The following is a 15,000-nucleotide window of genomic DNA, read 5'->3' on the forward strand; positions in this document are numbered from 1 at the left end:
AGAGAGAGAGAAAGAAAGAAAGAAAGAAAGAAAGAAAGAAAGAAAGAAAGAAGCAAAGAAAACAGAGACCACACTGTGAAGTTGTTGAGTGGTGACAAGATAATAAGGAAGTACTCCTTCATCCCCTGATGGCACGTGACTCGAGGGCCAGGCTGGAGGATCTGAACCCATCACTCTGGCTGGAAGTTCAACTAGAGCTAAGGACTATCTCAGGCAGAAACATGCTGTTCTCTTCTTGTTAAAAGGGAGAGTGGAAGTCTGGAATTAAGATTTCTCTCCTTTCAGCTGGTTTTGAGGAAGACAGCTTCAAGACCCCAAAGCCCCAGGCCAGAGGGAAGAGCAGCAGGCTCACAGGCCACGTCAGACACGAGAAGATTTATAACAAAAGCTCCAGGAACATTCAGTAACGATCCTGGAGCCTGTGAGAGCCTCAGGGATGAGACTGCTACTCTGTGCACACGGCTGCCCGAACACTCAGGTGGAAGGAAGACAATCCCTCTGTGCCCGGGCAGCCTCTGCCAGGCCTGTAATCTGCTGTCTCAGACACTGTTCCCACCGTTCCTTTCTTCACGCAGCCATTGCACCCAGGAGCCCCCAAAGGCAGGCCAGCAGAGCACTCTTGCCTGCCATACATCATCAGTGTGAGCTGAGAGACACTCACCTAGTTTTATGTGGACTTTGTCTGTGGAGAGAACCACGGAAGGGTACTGGTCAGCTGTGGGTGGAGGGGCAAGCCCAGTGTTGGCTGGGGAGGCGTCTCGAGGGTAGCAGGCGGCCTCAATGAGGTTCAGCTGGCCGGTGCGCTTCACTTTGTGGCCAAGCCCATAGACGAGCACACGTGCCCACGGAGCCTTGTACAGAGAGGAGCTGAGAGGAAGTGGGGGTTAAGAGAGGCGTGGCCAGGCCCTGCACTGGCATAAGTCATCCCCATCACCTTTAGAAGGCTGCTCTCTATAGCCTAGTTCCCACAGAAGGAGATAGATACACAGAGCTAGCTTTAAGGACAGTGTGCAGCTGAGGGCAGAGCCAGCGGGAGACAGGCTCCTGGGCAGTGCTGTGGGAATAAGTCCACTCAGTTCTCTCTCCCCAGCACCGTCTTCTGGAGAAAGGATAACTTACTCTTTACGGAATCCAGACTGACTTTCTTTGCAAGACACAACAACAAAAGCCGCTCCAGGGAAATTCACATCCATACTGACTTTGGACTCGGAAACTGGGAATTCCTCAGAGGGGAACTGCTCTGGTGCTGTCTGAAAGGATACACATAATGAGCAAATGTAGGCCAGACACAGCACACACTCCATCTTGTCGCCTTATCCAGGACACAAGCTGCAATCAATGCAAGAGGCTGGCAGCCTCTGGGGGAGAAGGCCGCCTGAAGCGGAGAAGCCCCAGCAGAAGCGCTGTGGGGTGGACAGTGGGAGCCTGCTTATTCAGTGGTGTCCAGAGCAGGGCCGTGAGCTCTGGGCTGTACCTGCAGAAAGGCGCAGATCTGCTTCGTCAGCTCCAGAAGGCTGTCCTCGCCCTGGTGCAGGGTGCGGGTGATGGCCACACTGAGCCACTCCCTCAGCGTCTGCGAGTTGCCCTGGTAGAAGAGGTCGGTGGCGGAGCAGCTCTGTGAGTGGATGCAGTGCTGCAGAGACTGTGCCAGGAGGATGGAGCTGGAGCTGATGGTGCCATCTGTGGACAGGAGAGGGAAGGGACAATGGTACAACCGCAGCAGCCAGTCACGGAAGGAGTGACTCCCAGCAGGAAATGTGTGCACTGGAAATGGGAGACAGCGAGGCCTGGGCCATCAGGGCAGTGTGAGGGCGTCACAAGCATTGGTCTCGAAATTTGTGCTTTCTTTCCAGCAGTAACACAGTGCTCCAAATGTGTATGTATAGCATGTTCATGTATGCACGGGTATGTGCATGCCTGTGGCAGCCAGTTGGGTGTCTTCTTTAGTAGCTCTTCATCATTTTTTTTTTTTTTTGGTTTTTCGAGACAGGGTTTCTCTGTGTAGCCCTGGCTGTCCTGGAACTCACTCTGTAGACCAGGCTAGCCTCCAACTCTCGAACTCAGAAATCTGCCTGCCTCTGCCTTTCATCATATTTTTTGAGACAGGGTCCCTCACTGGACTTGACTAACACGTCTAGTCAGTGAGCCCCAGGGATTCTCTTATCTCTGTCTCCCTCACACTGACATCACAAATGCACACCACTGCACCCATCTTTTTATGTGGGTGCTAGTGACTGGAATTTAGGATCCTTATGTTGTAACCATCTCCCCTGCTTAGTTCTTAGAGACCAATGTGGGGTAGCCTATCCAGCTGCTCTGGGACAGCTTTGGCTCACTAAGGTATGTCGAGGCACATGTGACTACTGAGACTTCAAGGCAAAGCTCCTCTTACAGGTCCATTCCTCTAAGTGGGCTGGTGAAGGCTGGTGATGTCAGGCTAGTGAGGAGGTGGTTGGCATACGCTGACTGGGATCCTGAGGACGCCTAAGAAGCGATGGGCTCCCAGTGTTGCTTGGAGCAGGGTCTGGGGAGGGTGCCTGTGCCTCCTCTCTTGAGTGCTCAGAGGTAAAAGGGAAGGTGATGTATCAGAGGTAGACAGAGGAGCCCTGAGTCCAGGGCTAATGAAGGGTTCCCTTACTTAGCACTGCCCAGATGGGCACAGAAAGCCCTTACCCAGGCTTAGCTGTCTCACAAGAGCAGCTGTAGAGCAGGTCCTGCCAGAGGAAGCTCTGTCTGACTCTCTTGACAGGAGTCTCATGTTCAGTGAGTGCTCAGTGGGTCATTACATGACTATGGTGGCAGTGCACTCGGTTGTCTAAGAGCAGTTGGCACAGCTTCCACAGGCCTCTGTGACTCTCCATGGAGAACTAGGATTCTAGGATGTAGTCCGTGAGACCACACTCAACCTTGGCGCTCTTTTCCTCGAGCCAGGTCTTACCTGGGAGGGGAGGAGCAAGGAGCTGATTGGAGAGTAGCTGCAGGTGCTCTAACGTAATGTCTCGAATGGCAGGTATGTGGAAGAGCCGAGTGAACAAGTGAGGTAGCTTGGGGGCGAAGATGTTGAGCAGGGCCATGCGACAGTACAGCCGGGCCAGCGCAGCCTCGCATCGCAGCAGCTCTCTGAGGGAGAGGAAAGTCAGGACACCCTGAGAGTGTTGACGGTCTGGCCCTCACACCTGAGCAGAGCTCTTGGGGGTGGCATGGGGTCAACAACGAGGATGATGTCACTACATCACAGGCTTCTCTTCTGGCCCTATGATCTGTGTTTCAAGTAACTCACTTGAGTTTTAAATAAAAGCCACAATAATTTTCTTTAGTTTTTTTTTCTACCCCAACTCAAAAACCACCCTGGAAAAAGAAATGAAAATATCCATCTGCACAAAGGCTTGTTAACATAAATTCATAGCAACAGTGTTTATAAGGGCCATATAGAAAGTGCCAAGACAAGGTAACAGGTAACACAGATTGGCAGTCAGTGTGAGAGAGGCACAGAGAAGCCAACACAGAAACGAGTTCAGTGTGCAGACAACAGAAAGACCAAGGAGGGAAGGAAGCAGCCTCAGAGGTTCCTGGGCACTATGAGTGAAGCACAGGTCTTAAGTCCTCCTTTCGAGAAGCCACAGGAAGATGTCCTGACTCACCCCTGACACCACCCTTTCAAAGTGCTTGAGAGCATCAGCTGCCTCTGCAGTGGTCTAGACAGTGGTTCTCAACCTTCCTGATGCTACGACCCTTTAATACAGTTCCTCATGCTGTGGTGACCCCTAATCACAAAATCATTTTGTTGCTACTTCATAACTGTAATCTTGCTACTGTTATGAATTATAATGTAAATACCTGAAATGCAGGATATCTGATATGCAGCCCCTGTTAAACAGTCATTCAACCCACAAAGGGGTCATAACCCCAAAATTGAGAACCTCTGGTCTAGAAGGATGTCAAGGGCTGAGAGGTCACAGCTAAGGAAGAGATGGCTCATGTGGACCCTCCAGATTGAGAGGACCAGAGAAGGAAGCTTTGGATGAAATCTAATTCTTCCACCTCACCTCACAAGCCACATTTGGGTTATCTGTACCCTTTCCTCAGCCTCAAACAGCCTTGCTTCAGTTGCCCTGAAAAGGCACTGCAGGTAGTGAAGAGGAACTGCACAGGCAGGGGAGCCCAGAGCTCTACCTCAGGCCGTCTCAATGGTTCTGGCAGTCAGTGTGCACACACACCTGCACTGTCACTTGACCTTTGTGGATGACAGTGATGTGCAGCAAGCTGGCCTCCCTGCCCTGTTGTCTGCTTAAGTGACTGACTGTGGCCTGGTCTTTTGTTGTTGTTTTTGTTTTCTGTTGTTTTTGAGAGAGGTTATCAGTATGTAGCCCTGGTTGTCCTGGAACTCCCTCTGTAGACCAGACTAACCTGGAACACACAGAGATTTGCCTGCCTCCTCCTCCTGAGTGCTGGGATTAAGTGCTTCACTACACTTGGCAGATGCCTGTTCGGATCTGGTGACTGAGCTTCAGACAACTCTACAGAATACCATAGTATTCCAGTGGAACAGCACATGTTGGAAGCCTGGAACTGTCAGACAGAGCCAAGCTGGGCAGGGTGGCTTACTGCAATAATCTTAGCATTTGGGAAGCAGTGACAGGGGTTTGAGGCCAGCCAGGATCATGCACTCTTAAGAGAGGGAGGAGTCAGAGACATACTCAGCTCAGTTCCGCACTGATGCCCTGGAGAGAAATTGGTTTGGTGTCTCTGACTACACTTTAGCTAGGACTCCATGTGTCAGATTTGGCGCCTCTTGAGCTACAGGTCTGGAGAGGAGGCCCTGTGACTCTAGAGGGCAGGGAGTGTGAAGGAGGTCTGCAGAGGCCTTCATTAGAGAATACACTTGTCACTCTGCCTTCTCAACTGCAGCAGGGATTTCTATGAGGAAGGAACGAGTTGTACAGGAATTTTTATTTATGTTTCCTTTTTGATAAACACAACCCTTGGCTGGCCTCCAACTCACATTATTTAATAGTGTGTGGCAGGGAATGGTGACTGATCCTCGCTAGGTGTTCGCCTGTAGAGGGCAGGCATGTCTCCACTGCAGCCCTGTCCCTTTTTGCATGGTACCACATGCACAGCCAGTGTTGAGGGTACATTCAGTTACCAAGAAAGAGACAGCTGGTTGCTTCTCTCCCATGGATGAACTGGATGTCTCATCTGGTCCCTCCTGACTTCTTTCCTCTGCATGTCTTTATCTCTCTAGTGGGCTCTGTCCCAGGTATACAATAGAATGCATGTGACATAGCCCAGGTGCTTCTAGACAGGTCTTTTCTTCCCCACCCCCTGCAACTGTGGAATTGCTGTCCCTCCTCCCAACTCTTAGCTTTGAAGGAAAAGCCTTCTATTCAAGCATCTATTCCTTCAAAGAAAGGAAAGCTCAGTTTTACCTGTGAATTTGAAGGTTGGTATTATCCAGTGTGACCAGCCCATTAGTGGCAGTCCTCCGGTAGCCTGCAGGGGGCCTTTCTAGCATATCGATGGGGTACCAGTACCGCACCAACACCCCTTCACTCCGGAGGTATGTCTCCACCTGCACCAATTCATTCACCTGCAGGGAGAAGTACACATCCAACCTGCTGTTCTGAGAACTGATTTTGTTTTTCAAGTTCATGCAGAGATATGTAGATATTAAATCTCTAGATATTATGCTATACTTTGTATCTAGTTGCTATTTTATGAACAAAATTAATGAACCCAAAGAGAATTTACAATACACATTTATTTTATCTCCCCACCACCAAAGTATTTTTTTTAGGCATGGTTTCATTGTGTACTCCTTGCAGGCCTGGAACTCAAGAGATCCGCCTGCCTCTGCCTCATACATGCCTGTGCATGTATGTGTGTGCACACCGAGGGCAGACAGGCCTGTGCATGTATGTGTGCACACTGAGAGCAGACACACCTGTCCATGTATGTGTGTGCACACTGAGGGCAGACACGCCTGTGCATGTGCACACTGAGAGCAGACACGCCTGTGCATGTGCACACTGAGAGCAGACACGCCTGTGCATGTATGTGTGCATACTGAGGGCAGACACACCTGTGGATGTACGTGTGTGCACACTGAGAGAGGACACGCCTGTGCATGTACATGTGTGCACACTGAGAGCAGGTAACCTCGGAAGTCAGAAGAGGGTGCTGGGTCCCTTGGAGCTAGAATCACAGTAGGCTTTGAGCTGCCAAACGTAGGTGCTGGGAACTGAACTCAGATCCTGTCCATGAGCAGTACAGGCCCTTAACTGCTGAGTCATCTCTGAAGGTTCAATTTGTTGGAGTTTTGTGTGTGTGTTTGGATCAAACCCAGGGCTTTGTACACATGGTATATATTCTACTATTGAGCCTCACCCACAATTCCTTAGGGTCTTGCTGTATAGCTGAGGCTGGTCTGGAACGCTCAATTCCCCTACCCCAGCCTCTTGACTACTGAGATTATTGGTGTACACCACTACTACAACTTCTTTTGTGTTTTGGTGTGTGCATATGTATGTGAGTTATATGCTCATGTGTACACGTGTGTGGTGTGTGAGGGAGCAAATGCTTATGCATACACACGTGTGCAGAGGCTAGAGGCTGATGTTTTAAGGCAGTTGCTCTCTACCTTCCCCCGTTTGGCTCCAGTGCCTAGCTGGCAGGCCCTGGGATGCTCGTGTCTCAGACCCTCCTCCCTCAGCACCAGAATCACAGACACACTGCTGGGGCTCAACTCAGCTCCTGATGTTTGAGCTACAAAGACTTTACTGACTCAGATATTTTCCCACAAATTTCTCTTTCTTTTAAAGATTAATTATAAATTAACACATAATAGAAAATGTAAAAAACTATTTTTAAAAAAAGTCTTCAGGAGGGGCTGGAGAGATGGCACAGCAGTTAAGAGCACAGATCGCTCTTCCAGAGGTCCTGAGTTCAATTCCCAGCAACCACATGGTGGCTCACAACCATCTGTAATGGGATTTGATGCCCTCTTCTGCTGTGTCTGAAGAAAGCAATGGTGTACTCATATACACAAAATAAATAAATCTTTAAAAAGAAAAGAAAAAAGTCTTCAGGAAAAACAGGAAAAAAAACTTTAAATCGAGTAAAAATTAGAAAAAGTGAATTTTGTTAAAATAATCTTTGTGTTATTTTATAACTTTTATTGCTTATATTTTAAGTAAATCTTTAATAATCCCTAAGTAAAAATTATATTGGTATTTGACTCCAGGATGCATATATATATGAGCTTCCTTTTAGTCTCCACCAATCAAACACAGCCACCAAGCAGATGCTCTGCTTCTAAGTTGTAGCATGGGGCTGGGGCTGGGGCTCAGCTGCAGCTTCCAAACCTCTGGTCGCCCCGACGTCAGTCCCTGTCTTATCTGCTACTCCTGCCCCTTCAAACCCTCCTGTGCCTCAGGAGAGAGCTCTGTAAAATGGAGACAGCCACTGATTATCAACACGGCTCGCCTGACAGAAGGGACTAGCATGGACAGTCAGTACGATGATGCCCAGCATCGTCTTTCTCTCCCACTGTCCATCTGCAATCACAGAGCCCAAGCCTTAATCCCTAACTTCTGTACATGAAACAACCTGAGGATAATGGACCACTCTGCTCTGTACTGGAGAGATGACAGCTGGATGTGAGGGCGGGGCTGCGTGCAGCCTTACTCCCATAAGCATCAGACGTTCTCACTGAGTCTTTCCACAGCTGCACGGCCATTTGGTTTCTTTCCTTCTTTTCTACGATTTATCTTATGTTTATTTCTGTGTGTTTGTCCATGTGACTATATGCACACATGTAGGTCTGGGTATTCACAGAGACCAGAAGACACTCCTGATCCCTTGGCACTGAAGTTAAGGCATCTGTGAGCTCTCTGACATGGGTCCTGGGCTTTGAACTCTGTTCCTAATGACTAAGCAAAGTTAGTGCTTTTAACTACCGAGCCACCTCTCCAGCCTGGTTTCCTTGTTTTTAACTTGAAGAGAAATCTAAAAGCAAAATCCATTCTTCGTGTGTCAGTGTGGAGCTGAGGACAGAACCCTGGGACCTTGCACATTTACATATTAGGTGCCCCATCCTATAATCCCTTTGTATGGGCATAGGAGCCTCTCTCCCCACACAGGACTGGAGTAGCCAGACTGGCTGTTTACTTACTGAATCAACATCTAGGACAACCCCATGAAGGCCGAAGGTTTTGAGCATCCCTCGGATGGCAAACTTTGGCAAAGCGGTTCCCACAGCACTGCTAGCTACACTGCTGCTGTCTGGAGAGCGCGTTACAACCGTGAGACCTGAGGAGGCAGAGGAAGTACCACGTCACCCTGGGAGGTTGTACTGTGGGGTCTAATAGCTCTGCAGCATGGGACAATACCTCAGTCTCATTATAACCATAAAAGGAACACAGCTCAGCCTGTAAAGCGACAATAAAATAGTAAACTCTCCATGAGTTACGAAGACAAGCCATTAAAAAGGGGCCAAGGACTTGGATAAGCACTTCTCCAGAAAGAAATGAAAAGATAACACATGACATATGCTCATGTCTACTTGTCAATCGTCAAGGAGACGTGTGTAAGAGCCCCAGCGAGCGAGAGCCCTCACACCAACAGCAAGGGCTGATGTACAAAGACAGATGGAACACACTGCCACACATGTGCGGAAACTGAAACATGCATGCGTAGCTGGTGAGCCACTGGGAATGTAGGACGGTCTAGTTGAGAAAGTATTTTGTCAGTTTCTCAAAGGGTTAAACACAGAGTTACTGTATCACCTAACAATTGTACTCATGACTACAGACTCCAACCTATTCTAACACATGCGTATGTCTCCTGGAGAAATGAAGACGCATGCCCACACAAGAATGTGAACCCAAGTGTTCAGAGCAACATTAATCCGCATAGCCAAAGAGGAGGCCAATTCCGAGTCCAATGACAAACGGAAACAATTAAGGGGCATAGCGATACAATCAAGTATTGCTTGACAATAAAACAAATGAAGTATTGATACATGCTATATGGATGAACCTGGAAAAAGCAGCCAGGCCTGAAAGATCATATGTTAAATGGGTGCATTTGTCACAAATGTCCAGAACAGGCTAAGTCCACAGACAGGAAGCAGAGATGCAGTTCACAGAGTCTAGAGAGAGGGAAGGACAGGCAGATAGGGGAACAGACTTTCTCTGGCAATATGAATATGCTAAAGAGACAGAGGAAATGGATGGTTTGGTGGTTACACAGCTGTGTGGTGATCGTAAACACTGCTGAAGCAAACATTTAAGAAGGGCGTCTCTTTTGTTGTCAGTAGTCATGTTGGGGATTGAACCCAAAACCTCAGCACTCTGACAGTGAGCCACACTCTCCCAGACTCCAAAAGAAGAGAAAAGGAAACAGGGTGGGGAGCACAGAAATAGATATCCCCCATATATCTGTGGTGTGGTTTTTTGAGACCTATCACTTTGTGGTTTTGTTTTATTTGCATTTTGTTTTTTTAAGACAAGCAAAATGTGTAGTCCTGTCTCTTCTAGAGCTCACTCTGTAGACCAGGCTGGCCTGGAACTCAGAGACCTACCTGCTTCTGCCTCCTGAGTGCTGTGGTTAAAGGTGTGACCACCACTGCCCTTGCTTGATTTTTCTGAGACAGGTCTCTGTGTAGACCTGGCTACTTTTGAACTCACTACACGGACCTGGGTGGCTTCAAACTCACAGAGAGCTATCTACCTCTACACCTCTGGTGCTGTGATTAAAGGTATGGGTCACCATACCTGGCACTAAAATGTACCTGTATTTCTATTTATGTAAACACTGTGTGTTTGTATATGTATATTACATGTCTAGGTGCCCACAGAGGCTAAAAGACAGCGCTCCTGGAACGGGCATTCTAGGTGGTTGTGAGTTGCCATGGGGTGCTGGGAGCCAAATTCAGGTCCTCTATAAGATCAGCCAGTACCCTCATCTGTTGAACCATTTCCCTAGCCTCAGCTATGATGTACTTTTGTAAAGAGTATGAGGCAGAATAAAATGAGTGCCTTAAGATTCTTTGTGTATATGCTTTTCTGTTGTTTCTTCAAAGTAATGGACTATCTTAGGGAAAAGCACATGTCCATTCTAAAAAAGGGCTTCATCTAACCTAGGCCGTCCTGAGACTCACTAGGTAGCAAGGCTGACTTTGAATGCATCTTGTTACCTCCATCTCCTAAGTGCTTGTAAGACAAGAGCGTACGCATGCCCCGCTAACTCAGAGTCCGTGCCCATGCCCGTGCCAGGAAGCCTATCTGAAGCCCTTACTTCCTCTCCCTACTCCCAGCCCTGACTGCTGCTTATGCCAGTGGGCTCTGGACATGTGGGAGAGCCCACCAGGGCACTTGAGCCAGGAAGAGGTCATTTCAGAGTAAGAATGCCCTAGGGGAACCAGCAGCTGCTCCTTTCAAAGGCAATGTCACACACAGAGGAAGGAGGAAGCAAAAGCAAAACCTTTTCGAACTTTGTCAATTGTGAACTTGTTTGCTTCGTCTTTAATGTCCTCAATGGTGGGAAGATAAAGGTCTCTGGGGATGCCGCCATTCTCCTCATAGAGAAACTCAACTGTCTGCCGGGCGATGTCCACCATGCCTGCAAACACAGCACACCAAGTAACGCCTCAGGGAACACAACCGTCAGACCAACAGGGGAGCACTGACTGGTGCCCGGAATGAACCGATGCAGAGCGTTTCTGTGCCTTTGCCGGGAGGACAGTCTGTACCTCAGATCTGTCCTGCCCAGTGTGCCAAAGGCTGAAAGCACCCGAGTCAGTGCCAGGACAGCAACACGTGGGAGGAGCTGGAGCGCCTCAGAATAGGACGCTTACCAACAAGGGCACAGAACTAACTCTGAAGAACAAACGACAGGACAAATGGGGAGGCAGAAAATCGAGAGCAGTGTTTGTTTCTGTCTTGCCATCTTTGTGCTACAACCAACACTGTTGAGAGAGGCAGAGTGGTGCCAAGCACCTTCTAGCCACTAATGTCCTGCAGGGCCTTTGCTTGCTTGTTCTGGTTTTGAGACAGGGTCACTATGAGGCCCAGGATGCTCTTGAACTTGCCACCCTCCTGTCTGGTATCAGGCCGGCACCACTATATCCCGCTGCTTTGTTTCTTCCCGTAGGAAGAGCATACAGTTACACTTAATAGCAAAACCGGCACCATCGTATTACTACTAAGCCGAGTAAAGACGTGTCCACGCACTTGGAAACAAGACAACACAACGGAAAGCAGTGGGAGTTGAGGACAGCAGAGGACCCTGAGCTCAGTGACACTCGGGGGAAGTCACATCAAGCCAGACAGCCCATCTGAGCAGCACCTCTCCCTCATCCCTCCAGCCTCTCAGTGACTCTTCAAGAGAACAAAACACAGCAGACCTAGTTGTAAAGCACCCTTGATCTGGTCCAGGCCCGACTTTCGCTCAGCTTCGTTGCGGAAGCGTCTTCGGATGGTAGGGAAAACCTTGGTCTCCCATGCTTTCACCAGCAGGGCATAGTGGTCCTCCTGTATGGAAAGGAAGCTTGTAAGCCGAGGAAGAGCTTCACGCAGGCACTTGTGGCTCTGCCGCAAGGAGCTGCCCTGGCCTAAACACAGACCCTAGGTGCCCCCCCCCCCCACTCCCAGCACACTTTTCCTTCCCCATCCCTCCAGCCACCGAAGCATTCTCACTACAGCTTGGGTTTCCTGCTGAGCTGCCATCAGGGCCTTCACCTTTCAACACATGGACCTTGGCAGCTCAGCCTGGCAGACATGGCTACTCATGGGCAGTTCAGAGTGACGAGATTAACTCCTCACACGAGGACACAGCCTTGTCCTAAGCCCCTAGGGAGCTAGGTGTTGCCTAGCTGTGAGCCAGGCTGTGGGTCTTACCTGAGGGATGTCGTCATCATCGTCATCGTCACTCTCGTCATCTGCAATGGGAGGTGGGTGGGGGTCTGGGCCAGAGGTGATGAAGTTCTCATAGCTGAGCTCTACTTTATAATGGCAGGAGGTGTCACTGTCATATTCTGTAACAAAACACAACCAGACTCTTCATTCCTTTTTCTCTCTTCCTTCACAAGGCTAGGGAGAGAATCTTGTCCATTCTAGGACAAGGTAGCCATAGCTTCTACCACTGAGATATGTCTTCAGCCTTTGTATGTCTGTCTATCTATGTATCTATCCATCTGTGTGTGCGTGTGTGTGTGTGTGTGTGTGTGTGTGCATGTGTACCCACCTATTTATATATCTATGATCTGTGTATTTACCTATCTGTATCGAGCTGTGTTTCTAAATATCTCTTGGTCTGACCATCTATCTAAATGCTGAGATGGGGTCTTGCTAAGTTGTTCAGGCTGGCCTTGAACACTCTGTAGCCCACACAGGCCTTGAATTTACTATCTTCCTGCTTCAGCCACCTGGATACCTGGGATTATAAGCCTAAACCACCCGAGCTGGTTTATTATAAGTTTTTTAAATGATGAGGAAACACTGTAGCATGTAGCTTTCTACCCATGTCCCTAATTCTGCCATTTTATTATTACTTGATGACCTCAGTTTAAAGAGATTTTTAATAAAAAAAATTATTTAAACAACTGAGTAACACTGTAAAGTGAAGTGATTTCATATAGCTGTCTGGATTATAGTGCTTCCTGCACTATCCTTCCTACACCTGCACGTTTAGCACCGTGTAGTGGAGCACTCCCAGTTTGACCTGCCTCCCGTGTCTGTTTATGTGAGAGTGTCTCACTACATGGAGGATGCCCAAGCTGAGAGGACTGGTGGAATTCACAGCGCTCCCACTAGTGCTAGCAGCAGGGGGAAGGGGGTGATGTGGCGTACGTTGCTGGGCTGTGGCCACTGCTGCAATCCGGCATGGTGGCCCGTGAGTGCCTGGGTCAGATGCAATACTGGTGCCAGCATCGTTGTCACTGTCAGATGCCATGGCAAACGGCAAGGCCTCAAAGTTAGCGCTGATCTCCTCTGCCAGGTCAGTGCACAGATCTGCAGCATTACGATGGGCCTGTCCTTCAGCATACGCAAATGGGCGGGAGCCAAAATTGGCTCGAGTTTTTGTGTTCTAGAAAGAGCAAATAAAGGATTTAGGATTATTTAGATTTTCTTTCTTTCTTTTTGTTTTATAAACAATGAAGTATACTTCAGTGACTGTTAAATCTAAAGACCAGCCCAAGCAATGGTAGGCAGGAGAAGTAGGCCTAGGTAGGTGTGTTGGAGCTGTGCCTGGGTGCTGTGCAGCTGTCTGCCTCCCTCCAGCCCCCATCACACATGCTCTCTTGGTCAACAAGGTTTTGCTATGTAGCCCAGGCTAGCCTTAGACTCTCAACAATCATCTTCTTTTATTTATGTGTATGAGAATCTTGCCTCTATGCATGCTGTGCACCACGTGTGCGGCTGGTGCCCAGAGGCTCCAGGAGAGAGTGCCGAATTCCTTGGGACTAGAGTTCTGACTGGAGGAGCATCTCTCCAGGTCCACCAATCTTGACTTTGTTCTCAAAAACTGGATTACAAGGCTGCACCACTGCCCCAGGCCAGTGGCCGTGCTCTACCCAACACCACTGCACATGCTGCTTGTCTCCCCACCTGGACACTCTTCCCACTAACTTCCAAGACAGTGGGAAGATCTCCAGGCTTCGCTTACACACCATGTCTTCAGAGGGCAGGGATATGCTTGGCACTTGGAGACTAGACTCTTCCTCTAAGGATTTAACTCTGTGATGACATCGACTGTGATTATCTACCTAATATCTAATTGCTCCAATTGACTACAGCCTGGCAGAGACAGCGTCAATGCCTTCTTCTCGGCCTAAGTTCAACATGGCGCTCACACACAGACGCTGGGCACTCGTTTGCTGAGTGAATGAAGGCAAAGGATAAGGAGAGAAGTGCCTTTTTCTGAGACGGGATGGCCAGAGAAGCACTTTGAGCATGTGTTCTGCTCTGACTGGTGCTGAGCTCCTGTGGACGGGCATCAGGCTGTGGACTTCACAGTGGATGAAGATGAGGGGCTGCAGCGTGTCATCAGTAACAATGTCAGACAGAGCAGCAGGCTTTCCTAGATGTTCCTTCAAAATCAACAGGAGCGTGTGTGTGTGTGTGTGTGATCGTGTGAGTGAACATGTGTGTGTGTCACTGTGTATATGTTGGGGTGCTGAAGGAAGAGAAGTGTTGAACTTTTGAGTCTTCCCCAGAGAACTCTCTAAGCACGTGCCATTCTGCATGACTCAGAGGGCCGCTCTCCCAGCTGTTCTCAGACACTTCAGTAGTGTCCCTGTCCTTGTCAAGGAAGGACGGCTATGGGAGCTCAGAGCAAGTACGCACTAAGCAAGCGCTGGACACAGCATGAGCTGATCCCAGCCTGCAGGTCCATCGGGGAAGGAAGGAAGCACACTTACCCGGCTCCCCGTGCCCAGCACTGTGCAGGAGCAGTTATACAAAAGCCCTTTTCTTCCCCTTTCTGGTCAGGACATGTTTCTGAAAAGAATTTGTTCTTCTTTCCTATTGAGGTGACTTGCCTTTTTCTGAATGTGAACTACAGGCCACATCCCACCAGAGACATCTTCTAGGTACGGTGTGAGGCGCTGCCCACAGTACGTGAAGTACACCCGGCCTTTGGCTGGCTGCCCTGGAGGAGGTGGAGTCCCCTCGGTCCTTTCCCAGCCGATTCCTGCCACATCACCTACAGCAGAGAGCAGTAAGGATACACACATTTTCCGACTTTACTATCAAGTGACCTTCTAATCTACAACTATGTGATGAGGGACAAAAGCAGCTGTGTCTGTCCCCTGAGTTACAAGAGAGGCTTTAGGGTAATGGCTTCAGAATATGAGAGCTATGGTGTAAAAATCAGACGACAAGGGCAGGCGTTTGCTTTTTACTCAATGACAAATGACCCATTTCCAATTGCTAAGTTTATTTAACTTTAAACCATCTAGGTCCAAGACTGGCACCCACAGAAGCATGCAGAGTAAGA

The 15,000-nt window shown here is 48.9% G+C and overlaps 1 protein-coding gene across 6 annotated transcripts in view; it reads right to left on the reverse strand.

The window, feature by feature from the left end:
* The window catches only part of Hectd4 (HECT domain E3 ubiquitin protein ligase 4), a 155,410-nt gene that overhangs the window by 26,018 nt on the left and 114,392 nt on the right, over positions 1 to 15,000 (reverse strand). For all 6 annotated transcript variants that reach the window (XR_003711261.1, XM_028765893.1, XM_028765892.1 and 3 more), the window contains exons 49-59: positions 14,543 to 14,706; positions 12,852 to 13,089; positions 11,901 to 12,037; positions 11,408 to 11,534; positions 10,486 to 10,623; positions 8,174 to 8,310; positions 5,430 to 5,590; positions 2,939 to 3,120; positions 1,475 to 1,680; positions 1,120 to 1,250; positions 662 to 867 (exon numbers count right to left, since the gene is read on the reverse strand). Coding sequence is in view for 5 of the 6 variants with exons in the window: in XM_028765893.1 (XP_028621726.1) it covers positions 662 to 867; positions 1,120 to 1,250; positions 1,475 to 1,680; positions 2,939 to 3,120; positions 5,430 to 5,590; positions 8,174 to 8,310; positions 10,486 to 10,623; positions 11,408 to 11,534; positions 11,901 to 12,037; positions 12,852 to 13,089; positions 14,543 to 14,706 (1,827 nt within the window). In the remaining variant the exon portion in view is untranslated. The remainder of the gene's footprint in view (positions 1 to 661; positions 868 to 1,119; positions 1,251 to 1,474; positions 1,681 to 2,938; positions 3,121 to 5,429; positions 5,591 to 8,173; positions 8,311 to 10,485; positions 10,624 to 11,407; positions 11,535 to 11,900; positions 12,038 to 12,851; positions 13,090 to 14,542; positions 14,707 to 15,000) is intronic.

Source organism: Grammomys surdaster, unplaced genomic scaffold, assembly GCF_004785775.1.
Source record: "Grammomys surdaster isolate TR1022 unplaced genomic scaffold, NIH_TR_1.0 166, whole genome shotgun sequence".
In the NCBI taxonomy this organism is placed as follows: Eukaryota; Metazoa; Chordata; class Mammalia; order Rodentia; family Muridae; genus Grammomys; species Grammomys surdaster.